This window comes from Condylostylus longicornis, unplaced genomic scaffold (genome assembly GCF_029603195.1).
Source record: "Condylostylus longicornis isolate FDR11 unplaced genomic scaffold, ASM2960319v2 ptg000044l, whole genome shotgun sequence".
Taxonomy (NCBI): domain Eukaryota; kingdom Metazoa; phylum Arthropoda; class Insecta; order Diptera; family Dolichopodidae; genus Condylostylus; species Condylostylus longicornis.
Genome location: NW_026578013.1, coordinates 1,345,135 through 1,360,417, shown reverse-complemented (window position 1 = coordinate 1,360,417; position 15,283 = coordinate 1,345,135). Strand labels below are relative to the sequence as shown.

The 15,283-nt window shown below is 25.3% G+C and overlaps 1 protein-coding gene across 2 annotated transcripts in view; it reads right to left on the bottom strand.

The window, feature by feature from the left end:
- The window catches only part of LOC129610291 (thyrotropin-releasing hormone receptor), a 109,433-nt gene that overhangs the window by 51,609 nt on the left and 42,541 nt on the right, over nt 1–15,283 (bottom strand). For both annotated transcript variants that reach the window (XM_055522821.1, XM_055522823.1), the window contains exon 2: nt 12,119–13,173. In XM_055522821.1, the coding sequence (XP_055378796.1) occupies nt 12,119–12,997 (879 nt within the window). In that variant the 5' untranslated portion in view covers nt 12,998–13,173. The remainder of the gene's footprint in view (nt 1–12,118; nt 13,174–15,283) is intronic.

Below are 15,283 nucleotides of genomic sequence, written 5' to 3'. Positions count from 1 at the left end.
TTAAGAAAACTGTACTTTTATTACAGATATAATCGGTAAAAGTCATGTTAAAATGTTTTAATATTATGTAAGATTTACAAAGTATTAAATGGCAATATTAATGGTAAGATTTTTTATTTTTATCATAAAGAGTAGTATGTATGTTTGTATATACATATATATTGAATTGTTATTTACTTTCGTACAAGTTTAAGAAGATTAAGTTTAAAGAAATAAATAATAAATAAGCTCTTACATAACATTTAATTTATTTCTGTACTTTTCAATACGTCCAATTTTATTTATGATTTTATTTAAACGATAAGAAATTCAGGAATTTTGTAGTTAAAAAAACTGTACAAAAGCTACACGGTGTTTAAAAATTTTTCGAGAAATGATGGCAACACTTGTATGATATATAACATGTCAGTTTAGAAGAAAAAGCTACAGCAATATATCTAAAGGAACCAGTGATAATTTTAATTTGCATATTAAAAGAAATGATAAAAATGACATTAATAATTTACAAAAAGCATTTTGTGCAGTTATCCAAACCATTTGTAATTTAACTTTGACATAAAAACATAATTTTTCCTTTTTTTTTTTTAATCTTTTGTGAACTAAAAATGTCATATAAACATCCTTATCAGAATTACAGTACTTTCATATATGTACATATGTACTGGAATCACGCTTCCTTTTTTGTATGACACCATAATTTATATCGAATGTTAGCCAGATAGGGTATGCTCTACAATCTAATATATTATAAGAGAAAAAATGTGACATAGAATTTTAATAAAAAATTTAAAGTAAATCAAAAAATCCAAAACGAATGGTCAGCACACTACTAACGTAGAATTTTGTATAAGATTATGAATATGAAATGTTTATACACTATTTGAGCTTTTAAGAATTAACTTAGTAATTTGTTAAGTCAATGCAACTCTGTATTTATTTTATTCTTAGTAAGTGTTCTCTTGTGATATTTTACTCTTTTTTAACAATTTTTGTTATTTAGCCTTAATTTTTTCAGAAAATTTTCTAAATTGATTTGACTCCGATTATTAAAATCCAATAATTATTTATGTGAACATTCATCCTATTTCTATATTATAATCCCATTAAAGATTCAATAGCTGTTCCTTGATTTCAACCACAAAATTGTTGATTTGTTAAACTAGCGAGGAAACACAAAATTCATTCTCAAAACCAACTCAGATTCATATAATTTTTTGTTCAATATCGCACACTCACACCGTCAAACCGACGTCTCTGTATAAAATAGTAATTTGTGCATTTCTTTGTGAGAAGTGCATTTCTAATGAAAATTTTGTATTTATTTTAAGAGTAATTACAATGCTACCCTGATTACGCGATCGGTAAAAGCATTTTATTTGATTTAATAAGGACAACTAATTATTATATAAAATTGGACTTAGAACATTCAAATTCTAAGAGAGTTACAAGCTGACTTCTTGTATCATTCCCTATATCATAATAAAAAAAAATTAAATAAAAGTTTTCTATCAAAAACAAAACCCGGTATTCAAAATAAATTAGATTTTTAAATTAAAATAAATCCTAAAGCATCATAGAACCTGTTATTGTCACAATAACATTTACGATTTAATGAAATAAAATTTCATTTTAGGTCTTTCCCATATTATAACAATCATCATGATTAATTAATTTTTACAAAAAAACAGAAAAACGAAAATTACATAATATTATAACATCACTCTTGAAATATAATGTAATCTTAGCTTGTCATCATGAAATAAAAAATGAAAATGGTAATTTGAAAGATTACAATACGATCTCACATACACACTTACATAAATTTAAAAATTATGCCATAAAAATAAATTGGTGTATAATTAATCTTTGTATTTTTCATATTTTTCCAACCATAACCTATATATCAAATTTGTTGATCCTTCTAACTATTCTTATACTAACTTTATATACATTTGATAATTATTGATATCAACTATATTAGTTGCAGACAAAACGTACAATTCTGTCATCACACTATTGTTTGTAGTAAATCACATACACACATGCATAAATTGGAGCCATCTTATAAAAACAATAAAAGTTAGGTCAAACCAATTTAAGTAAAGTAGCACTTTTCCCTTGTACAAGTGAAAATACAACCTTGCTTTTAACATTCTAATTAAAAACAATCTAGCTTTTACGTTATTTAAGTAATTTCATTTATATATTGAAATATTTCAAAGATTGCATTCGTTAAGGGTGAGATAAAAATAAAATTCAAAGAGGCGTGAGTTAAGGAAAATAATTATATCTTCTAATGGCATGACACTTACCGTTAGCTTTCTGCAATTTTAGAAACATGGAAAAGCATACAGTACATAGCATACAATCTTACATTTCGAGAAATATAAGGAGCCAAAAATTCAAATTTACCAAATTTCAGGAGGCGATAACTTGAAAATATACAAAAGCTGCTGAAAGTTCAGACTACTGCAACTTACGGTATAGATAAAAAAAATTCGACAAAAAATGGTAGCAGAAGCCCAACACTACTTTCTGCGTTAACAAAATTTATAAAATGTTTATGGTTTCTTTAAAAGTAGTAGTCAAAAAATAGAATTTTCAAAACTTCTGAAAAAATTTTTTTCAGAAGTTTTGTAAACGGGTCAACGAACAGACGAACATGGTGAAACTAGTATGACCTTTTTTTAAATTTTTTTTGGAAAAAAGCTAAAAATATTAAATGAATTATTTTCCTTTCTACTATGGTACACTCATAAATTTCTATTTATGAGTGTGAATAAATTGAAAATATTATATAGAAAAATATTTCTATTTCTTCTAATATATAGAAGACATTTTACTCTTTCGGTAATAAAGTTCATTCTAAAAATATATATATTTTTTTGTTTGGCTTAATGAAAAAATTATATGGCTCAATAATATAAAAAGGATGTTACTTAATATGTAAATAAACACATAAGTAAAACCACAATTAAATTTCTTCTTTTCTTCTACGTACATAAATACGAATAAGGACATACATACATATATATATTGAATTACCTTCAATTTTTTATATAGTATATGTATTCAAAAGTATATGTAGGGTGTTCTATTTTCATTTCGATGAAAGATTCAAATCAGTTGCCAGTACCGTGCTAATGTCAATAGAAACTTTTACCGCAGAATGGTGAATTTTTTTGGCTTAAAAAAATAAGCGATATAAGCCCGAACAAGATGTAGTTTTAATAAAATGGAAATAGCTTATACCAAAATAATGGGATTGAATGAATCCTCCCATTTTCCTGCGTATAACTCCTACTTTACATAACTTTATTTTTAAATGGCTACTCACATAAGCCATTTAAAAATGTTAACAAACAATAATTAAAGGTTAATTAATTCACCGGAATGCTAGGCTTTTTCGAAGTGTTGCTTTGTATTATTCATAATGTAAGTTCAGTAGCTAACGTAAATAGAAACAGTATATGGCATCTTGCTTTAAAAGTAAAAAAACAAAATTGCTACACGGCAACCACATAGAATTCGAATTTTTAATAGAAAACATGCGGTGTCACAGCTAAAACATTATTTTCATTACCTTTGACGTTTTATATAAGTGTCAACCATATTTTTATATCAATAATTATACAACCAACAATACGGTAATTTAGACTGTCACATACCATCACCATTTCGGTTGGCCACTTAGAATTAAATATTCGGAATATGTTGGAAAATAAAAACAGCAGCAATTACAGCACACCACAAAATAATCTTCAAATGTTAAAATGCCATGTATTTATCTTAAATACAAAAATTTTTTTGTGTAATCTATGAAACACCCTATACTATTTAATTTAATATTAAGTAAGAATTTCATACAGAAATTACATAGAAATAACATAAGAAAATAAGCAAATTTATAAAAATATCAAAGGTAAAGAAAAATAAAATTTAGCACGGTCATCATTAATATTTACAGTTATATTTATACATGACCCATATATTTGTATGGGTCATATGCAAATAACCATGTCACCGCATGACCTTATAAAAGTTTTCGACTTAATTTTGTTTTAAGTAAATTTTTTACTTAAAAAAAATTTTGCGGTTTTATGTAAAAATTTAAAAAGGAAAATTTTTTAATGAAAAAGGAATATAGCAAATTACTAAAACTATAAATAGAAAAAAGGTTAAAAGGATTCTCTTGATTTTCTTAATTTTCTCAATTAAAAATAAAATTTTAAGAATGCTAATTAAAATGTTTGAAAAAAATTAAATCAGTGTTCCAATTAGAAGAAATGTGAGATTCATTCCAAAAACTGGCCATCAAAATGATATCAACCAAACTCATAACTTCGAATATAGTACATTTCCCTTTAAAAAAATAAGTGCGAAACTTTTGTTGACATATAATATTAGGCCTAAACAAACAAAACGATGTTCTATTGAAATAATGTTCTTGAATTCACGAAATTTTAAAATAATCATTTTCAAAAAAATTATGCAAATTTGTTTATACTTCCAAACATTCAGTATTATAAGGGAGTACATTTTGGTAAGATGGCAATATGGAAAGGGAGCGCGGAAAAATACTCGAAAAATTAAGAAACAAAATCGTTTTCAAATTCAAATATAAAATAATTCAATTTATTTAGTTCGTAGTCAACTTTCAAACTATAGCTGGTATATTTTCCTAATATGATCAAAGAAATAATTATTAAAGCTATGTAGCAACTATCACAAAAACAATATTAGTGAGCTTTTCCGAAAATAACGGCTGTAATAACATTATTCATTTGCGCAAAATATTAGTACAGTATAGCTTTAATGGTACGTTTCAAATAAATTTTAGCAGCTTCTTAAACAAGTAGTCACGAAATTTCAATCAGTCTTATTAAATAGAAAACAGCCCTCTTTAATGTATTTTATTAACACGAAATTTGAATAGATACTAGAATAAATTCAGATGTTTGGCTAAATAATTTTTCAAGAAACATGGCTATTATTAGAACTACTAATAACTTGGTCACATCCAATAGATTTCATATATTTACTATAATAAATCATTTAGTAAACTTAGCTCAATTAGATTTGAAGTTTCAGTTGGAACAGAAAAACATATGTCCATCTCACTTCATTACTCCTTCTTGAAAACGGAATTACAAATTCATAATACACTTCATTTACATATTATAATCATATAATCCTGAAGAAAATAGAGCAGCCGATGACTCCAACCTTTATCGATACTTCGTGTTGCATTGCTTCGCAGATGCGGAATGTATACTTTTTCGACTTTTGCTCCAACCTCAATGCAGTACTGTTATTCCTTTAAGTTGTTTTCTTTATATCGATCGCATCGCAAAGGGAATTTATATGACGCCATTGAATTTCGCATATCCAATTTTTCGAAAGAAATACATTTGTTCATGCCTATGAAGCGTAAATAAACATTTTTTACAAAAGCTTAGACTACATGTCTGTCTCGTTTCGTCTACCTGTGCATCCCACTATTTTTATTTCGTCTGAATCAATTTTCGAAAATTTATATGTGAGTTTACTTTGCATATAAGACGAATTCATCAATTTTCGGGATTCCGGATCTTCACCGATTTACACGCAAAATCGATATTAGGATCTTAAAAAAATAACAAAAATAAACCATTAAAATTCAATATTTTCTTTTTTTTAATAACATGAAATCCTTAAAGTGTTTCAATGAATAATTTTTCCCTGTTCCATATAAAATTATGTCGAAAGGATCCGAATAATAAAAAAATATTGTTATATAGTTCAGACAAAATTTCAGGAACACGCACAATATAAAATCCTTTCCTTTTTTCTTTAATCACAATAAAAAGAAAATATCTAAAAATAGAGCAGAAAAACAAAAATAAAATAAAAATAAAAGCATTCCAAGAAATAACGTTAAACACCTACTTTAATTCCAACACACCAATTTAATATCACAGCACAGTCTACCATCATTATTCACGTTCCCGAAATCCTATTAAGGATTTCATGAAAACGTTTTTAGAAGTTGTTTTTTTTCTCCTGTACAAAATAAAGTTTTAGTTAATATGAGGAACAAAACAAAAACAAAAAAAAATATCCTTAAAAGAAAAGAAAACATGAAAATTTTTTTAAGATTATAGAGAAAATATTTTTCTTTTCTTTTCTCCTGAACCGTTATTTCTTCCATTCTTCTACACTACATACTATTCCTACTATTATTTTCTGTGTGTTTATTAAGGTTTACGGATGTCAGCAAATTTTTCTTGCACTGTTGTTGTTTTAGTTTTTTGTTGTTTTTCTTTTTATTAATTTTTAACATGAAAACCTTGATTGATGCCTTAGGTAATTTTCTTGATTATTTAAAATCAACATAAAACAATAATAATAACAAAAAGAAAAAAGTAACTAAAAGATTTATATTGGTATTTTTTTTTTTGTTGGAACACAAATTACTGTTTTATCCTTCTGTATATTGTTAATAATATTAGCCATAACAACAAAACTATATTAAAGAGATGTAGGTAAATAAGAAAATATGACAAGAGAAAAAAAAAGGACTCTCTGAACAGTAAATTAATTGCTTAATTGTGTATAAAAAAGTTTTTATTTTTCTCTTTCTCAATTTGTCTCTCATTCATTGAAAAGGATAATATGTAAACTTCAAAAGTTTATACTGTTACGTCAATTGTTTCAACAAAATAACATACAAATATTTTTTTGACCTCATTCTTCAATACAAAATTTTTCATCTTAAATTTTACATACACATAAACACATACATAATATAAAGTGTACAAAATTACATTCGAATTATTTTGGATCCTTTTCTGTTTTGATTTTTTGTAAATTTTACATTTGAATGATTTTCCAAGTACAGGTGCAAAATACAAAGAATATATACGGTATATGTGAACATGTAGGAGCAAAAAATGTCAACTTAATGTAAAATTAATTTTAGTTTGACTTTTTTTTTTAAATTTTGTTTTTGTTCATTAAATTAGACCCATGTATATTAAAAATTTAATGTTATTTTTCAAGAGTTTTTAAATAATAAGTTCAGAGGATCAAATTAATTATTTAAGGAGAAATCGGATAAATTTTGTAATGCTAGAGTTAATTTTTGTTTTTCACTCTACACCCACAGAATTAGTTGGGAATAAAATGGTTATGGATGATGAATTTATCGTACTGTTGGCTTAGATCTTCATGTTAACTCATATATTTTTGGAATATAATTCGTAAACCGGCGATAACTCCTTAAAGAAAACAATGAAATTTCCAGAATATAACTGTGAAAACAATAATACTCAATCTTTTGAGTACTTTTAGAGGAAAAAACAAAATGGAACGAAATTAAATAAAATTGTTGACTACAAGATTAAAGGTAAACGATATTGTTCTATGAAAATACAAAATATTAAAAAGTTTCTAGGAATGTGTAGATGGTAACAATTTTCTTCATATTTTTAATGGTAGTGGAAAATGAAGTGTGCTGAACGTGTGATCTGCTAAATTATTAAAAGTCCAAATTCCCCAAATTACACACTTTTATACATTCTTTCCCTCCTTGGAGCCACATTCTTCCCTTCTTGGATCCTCTAGAATTAATTTCAGAACGTTAATTACTTTACTCTCTTTATTTTATCTTTTCATTACTTCCCTTGGAATCATTAACCCTTCCACTCCACATTAAAGTAAAGCATCACTTTCACAAACACTTGAGAGTTAACTAGGCTGTAACCATCCTGACGTATGAATATTAATATGTCAAAAGTTTTAAAATAAATCCATAGAACATTTTTGAAAGGGTTTAGTAATTACATTCTTCTTGTAAATGTAATTTATTCCAATATAATTATAGTTTTTAATAAAAATTACCTTAATTCTATTTTTCCTGTTAAATGTTATTTCATGTAATTTTCGTTTTGCTTGTATTATGGTCGCTCATTATATTCAAATCATATTTAAAAAGTAAAATTGTACAATTTTATTAAAAGGAAGTGCTTCACATACTAAATAACGTGGTATTAATGAACTTAAATGGTACTTATTTCTATTTTAGTTCAAATAATATCAGAAACTAAAAATACAAAGTAAGCAATGTAACAATGTTAAATAGAAAAATTTTACAGGTTCTAATATTCAAAATTTTAAATCAATATTCCATGTTAGAACTTTAAATAGTTCCAAATTTTTTTTTGTACTCGCTAAAATTAATTGAAACGAGATAAAGGTATAGTTAATCATGTCAACTCTGTGCTATACTTCCGAATTTGTTATCCTATATGTCATAGCTGATTGTGGGACGGAGTATGACTTTAATTACACTGGTTTTGTTTTACAAACGATATCAATATTGTAGTTTGAAGAGTTTCAAAAGTATAACCAAACGGCAATTGAAATTATGCGGCAGTTACCACAAACTACCCGAACCACTACTGACTTGATAACATCCAGTTTAAATGATGTTCCGGCATTTACTATAATAAATCAATTGTGAAATTTTGGCGGTGTTAGCTCAATTAGTTTTAGAATTACCATTGGAACGATTGGGCGACAGACAACAGGATGGTAAAATCGACTCAGAATTCAACGTCGACCAGACATTAGACTAAAACATTATTTCTTAGCGTAATAAACAACAGTAAGGCAAATTTATAATACTGTTTGAACAAACTTTCATAGAGATATAAAAATATAGAACTAAATTTTTCTCATATCGTAATAGCTGTACCATTTTTTATCATGGTTTGATTTTTATGTAAATTTGAAATCGACTTTCTCGTTTTAGAATATTTCCAACAAAATTATAGGAAAAATCTTCGTATTAGTTTCATTTAATCTTATTGTCTGTCCGAGAATCTAGTATAAAACTTGTGCGAATTTTGATGCAAAATGACGAAATTAATGAACTCTCTGATATTACTACAAATATTTTCAATAGTTCCTGTTAAAATTTGAATACAATATTAGCCCTTAGTTTTAAGTAAATTTTTTTTGTAGTTATTTAATAGTTTTATAGTTAGTATGTACATATGCAACTCAAACCTATTAGCAAAGTCGTTTATTAAAATTTGCAACACTACAGCCTTACCAAATAATTTTTTAAATTGTATAACAACTATTTCAGGAACTTTATATTATTATTGTTATACTTTTTCTTAATATTATACTTTTTCAAAATAGTGAAACTATTACAAAAATTATTTATGTTAAATCTGAATACTGCACGCTTTACTGCTTCCGAGATATCATCAATTTCTTGTTGAAATTGCATTGCAGATGCTACGTAAAACATAAACAATCAAATTTTGTCGAATTATTAGCCTGTTAACAAAGAAGTTTATTCAAAATTTAGTCTTTTAATGCAGACCGGCAGATAGTTGGACGAACGGATGGGCAAAACCATATCAATTCTGAATTCGGTCACTGATCAAGCACATATCCTTATGCTTATATTTCAAAAGTCTTAAAACTCCAAACGTTTTGGTAAATTTTTAATAAGTTTTGAACTTTCGTTCGTATGGATATTACTTATCTATATAAAAAATTGTCTTGCTTCACATTTTATTTTAACTGCAGCAGAAACCATCTTAAATTTTCTAAAATATACAACCCCGACGGTTATGCAAAAAATATAAATTTTTGAAAACAAATAATGTGCTCGTCTAGCTACATAAAACCTTTACTTGATTCGACTTCATCATAATAGACATTTTCAAATTTAAGTACATAAAAGTATGCTATATATGCAGAAGTACATATATGAAATCCTAAAGATATATCCACATACAGGATTAAAATTATAATTAAAATCAGAAGTTCACCTTTCATAAAATTTTATTCAAATTATTTTTTAATGGACTTATTTTTCATGTTTTCCATTATACACAAAATTTTATTTGAGTAATCAAAGTAAAGATCAATTAATAATGTACCTATAACGTTATAATGTACGTATAATATAATTGAAGGATAACAATAGTTGTCAAATAAATTTTAAATCATATTTAAAGCACGCTGACGTTATTAAAATATTAAAAATGATTTTTTAATTATAATATTGGAAAAAATATTAAACGATAATGCCATATTCAAAGAAAACCCGGAAATATTAATGATGCTTTGCTGTAGAAATCTCGTCAATCCGTTTAGAGAATAGTGAAAGATTTTCAAATATTTTTCCGTTATCAATATTTGTAAAAATCATATGACCAAAGTACTTGACATTTTTTATTTACATGCAATGTACTTGCCATTGTACATGTAGATGTTATCTACATGTTAACTGCTTGAAAATAATAACAAAACGCTGTCATACATCCCATCCTCTCAAAATAATAATTTATATAAATATTGCCTACCGTACGGGGCAATATACGTAACATGAAAAACAGAACAACAAAATTTATTTTAACAAAATTAGTTTCTCTCCTATCATGATTGGAGTGTTTTAAAAACTACCAAGAAGCACTTTTATTTTACCTTCAGCACATACATACATACATACAATAATTTATTACAATGAACTTAAAACCTTTTACGTATAAATTTTATTCGGTACCCAAATCTTTTATTGATTATCTGACATTATGAGCTCGATTTTATTTTACATTTTCAAAAAACAAAAACTACATTTACGTAGGACTATCGAGTTCGATGTGAAAAATTAAGAACATATTATTACAAGGATCGAATAACAAAAATCATTCTTTATATTTTCAGAGCCTTATCAAACTTCCTATAAATTATACATGAAAATTCGATAAAATATTTGAATATGTGTACTTTATTGAAAAATGTTGTTAACTCAAATAAATGTGGAGAAAAATAGAAACCTTTTCAGTAAAATAATAAGAAAAATTTTGTTTAAATTACTAAGGACTAACAATAAATATCCTTAACTTATATTATAATTTGTTCTAAGTCCTTTTTTGTGTTAACATTATTGATTCAACACAATTTTCAATGATATTCTGAATAAAATTTGTTGAAATATTCTATATATAATAGATTACTAATGATATCAAATCAATTTTGAAATGAACGTTGCTAATTGAGATTGTATTAAATTAGGATAATTAATTAAAATGTTCTCAATGATGGTATGTAATCAATCAGAGGACTAAGAGGAAAATACAACAAAATTATTTGCATTCATTAATAACATTCTATAAAAGAGGCATTCTGCTAAAAGGGGTGTGAAAAAGGGAAGCAATGTATAATAAATCTTCTATAATCTTATATGATTTGAAAATACTATAACTGCTTGTAAAAGTTTTTTCAGACTTAAGCACAATTTTGTGTGTATAAGATCATATTTAAAAAAAATTTTTTATTGTAATACAAAATTAACATTACATCATTTAATTTTAGATAGAATGGACGTGATTTTCTTAACAATAAAAATTTTATACTAGATACTTTGTGCTTGGAACTCGTTTTTAATTTATAATATAGATTTATATATAAATCCTTATATAAATTCATTAAATATTCTTCTACAAATATCGTAAAATATAATTGGAATTTTACCATTACTTGTACCATTGTCCTTTTATAAGTCTTATGAAGAAAGTTATTTGTTTTTGTTGTGACATAACGAAGAATCACATTTCAACAACCTCAATGTGCTATTTATCTAATTTTAGAGCCCGATATAATTTTTCTAAATTTTATTAAAACAATAATTTTAATTTAATATCTTTTATCAGTGGTTTTTATATTAGATCATTGTCAAATGCATATTAAACTCTCTTTTAAAATATCTCTATTGGAATTTTCTCGTTAATATACGTGCTCTTCATCTTCAAACCCCATTGCATCCAGAAAGATGCACTGTTCGCTTTAGATATAGTTATAGGATGCAGCCATTTACTTTATGATGGACGCAACTACCAATGTTGAAATCAGAATTTGGCAATAAATTATTTATGAGAAATATGTAAACATACAAGTTCTTAATGAAATTCATGTATACATGAAAGGAAGATTTAATATTTTACAATATTAATATTTTATTATATGGTATGATAAAATTCAAATAAAATTTTAATAATTCTTAAATTTTATTATTTAAATATAAAATTTGAATAATAATAATTTATAAACTTACCTTAAGTTCCAATCTTATATCACATATTGTTGAATTTGTAGTTGTATCTAATCTAGGACTAGCAAAATATATAAATGGTAAACAATGTAATGTACCTAACATAGTTAAACCAAATAATACAATTTTAGCTCTTTTAACTGTACACATTGTTTGACGTTTTAATGGATACATAACAGCTATAAAACGTTCAACAGTAAATGCAACAACAAACCATACTGATAAAAAACTGCATAAACTACTAAAAAATGTAAAAAATTGGCACAAAATTTCACGATTGTATAAGTATATATCTATGAAATTTAACCATTGTATAAATAAACCAATTAAAAAGCATGTATCACTTATTGCTAAAGCTGATAAATAATAGCTCGATGATAATTTTTTTAATTTTGTTTTAAAAAATACAAATACAGATAGTATATTACCAATACTACCAGAGAAAACTAAAATCGGTGTATAATAGCATGATAAAAAATTACCAACTGTTTCTGCAGCTATTAATAATATTGGTACATTATCAGTTATATTATCATAGTTATTATTAAAAATATTAGTTAAATTAATATCATCGGATGTTATTAAATATGGATCATTATAATATGATGATAAATTTGTTGTTGTTGTTGTGGTTGTTATCCCACTATTAATTGAATTTGATGATAGTGCTGCTGTTGTCGTTGCTGTTGCTGTTGCTGTTATCGCTGATGCTGTTGTTATAGTTTTTTTAATTAATATATTATTTATATTATTATAATTAGTATAATTATTTTTATTATTATTATGATATAATAATAATTCATGTTCATTTAATATATTTGGATTTTCATACATTATTAAATATTTTAAATTATTTGGTAAATTTCCTAAAATTGTGTTCATTTTAATTATTTCGTTCTTGTTTTTTTTTTTTTTAATTAATTAATGATAAGTTTGTGAATTTTAAATTAATTTATTGCATACTTTTAGTTTTAATATTTTCAATAGTTTATTTAAAAATTTACAATACCACTTATTAGGCATATTATTAAAATGTCGCACGATAATCTGCTAGTTATCTGTAATTTTAGAAATAAAATTTAAAATTAGAAAATATTTTCTGAATATATTGAAAATATTGAAAAGCATAGAAAATATTGAAAAGCATAGAAAATATATATGCTTTAATTTTTAAGCAAATTTTGAAAACCATGGATATAGGCCATAATCTGGTTGTTTCCATTGTGAATTTTAATAAATAAATTTAATTTCTAATTGTCAAAAATTGTTGTCAAATTGAAGCATCTGTGATGTAGTTTTCTTAATCTCTATTTTAAATATATTTATACTCACAAATATACGTAATATATATAGAGTGATTCAGGAAGGTATGCAATAATATAAAAAATTTTAATTCAAATACACCAAATATTAGAGAAAAACTCCTAACGCGTTATTTTTTTCAAAATGGTCAGGTTAGTAAAATTAGTTGACTGGAATACTCAAAGAATACACTTATACTTCTCGTTTTAAATAAAGCCTCTTAATCAGCAAAGTCTGTACATTTAATGCCACCCAGTTTATTTTGCTGAATACTAAAGAAATTTTCGTGATGAATAAAGAGAAAAAAGTAGAAATTTTAAAATATTGAAATTTTTCTGAAGTTTGAATGCTTTGTATTTTCAAAAATAGATGAAAAACCAAATGATTTATTATCTTACTTTAAATATCTCCAATATCCCAATATCCAAAAAATACTTAGGCGTTCAAAAGTTTTTTAAAATTTCTTTGAATTTTGTAGATTTAATAAAAAATCCGCAGCATAAATTTTACCCATTTTTAATCTTCATCGTTAAAACAATTGTATAAATTGTTGCATACCTTTCTGGATTAGCCTGAATAATATAGTTTTCTGTTCAAAAATTTAAAAAATTTCTTATTTTATATAACAAGACCAATTAAGATTACAACATGGTTAATATAATTCCAAGAGTAGCCTTTATCATGTGAATTTTTTAATAAAACTTTAAAAATTTTCAAAAAATAATAAAAATTTTTATCATTTATTGATTGTAGCCAACTAAATTTTTGCCAACTAAATTTCGCTCAAAATATAAATTTAGTTTCAATTTTTATTTCTTAACAAATTTAAAAAAAAAAAATTCATTAAATATCTAGAAAAATTAAATTAAAGTTAAAAATAATTCATTATCATTGCTCTTAAGACCACTCCAATCTGCAATAAAGCGAATAAAAAAAATAATTCGCCTTAAAAATGAAAAAAAATTTTTTTTTACTCAAATTATTCTTTTATGCCTCACTAATTCTATTATCCTTTTCTTCGTAAACTGATTTTAAATTTTCAGTATAAATAAGAAAGTTCTTTTATGAAAAAAAAATTATAGTAGTTATTCTAGTTTAATTCAATAAAAATATTTCAAGTATTTTTTTAATAATAATCTACGTAGAAGATAAAAATTTCAAAATATACAGAATGTTTCTTATCTAAGTGTACTGCTATGTACAATTATATAGGCCCTCATGAGTAGACAAAGCTTTTGTATGGAAGATGTTCACAATTTAGCAGGTTCGGAGTTACAGGAACTTAAAACCGATCTTGACTGATTTTTTTTACTTTTGAAATTTTAAGTATAATTCAGTGCCTGCGTAAAACAGATGTTATTAAATATGAATTGGAAACCTCAGAATAAGGACTTTCTCAGGAATACATTACTTATAATCTGTTCAGATTTCGCAATCACAAATTTGAAATTTTAGCTTTCAAAAAACGTTAATTTTTTAGGTAACGTAATATTGAAGCTTTCTCCAATTTTAGCAGGACTGGAAATTTCGTCTTCTGAGCTTTGGTTATATGGTTAGAAGTTGTTGAGGAAAATAGAGTATTGCAAATGTTATTTTATACCAAATTTTTTTCTACAATATTTTAGAAAAATGTACAACAACAGTTCAAACTGGTATCTCTCTTCTGTTATATGCTCAATTTAATAACCGAGTTTCCCTTACATTTGCGAAAATTAATGGACCCGCGAATATTATATGATCCGTTTCAGCGTGCACACCCTGTAGATTCCTATTAGAAAAAAATTTTAAAAAAATCTCTACTCTCTATACGGATTTTTCCTCCCTCACACAAAATTTATAGCTTGTAAAATTTCACAAGGTTAAGGT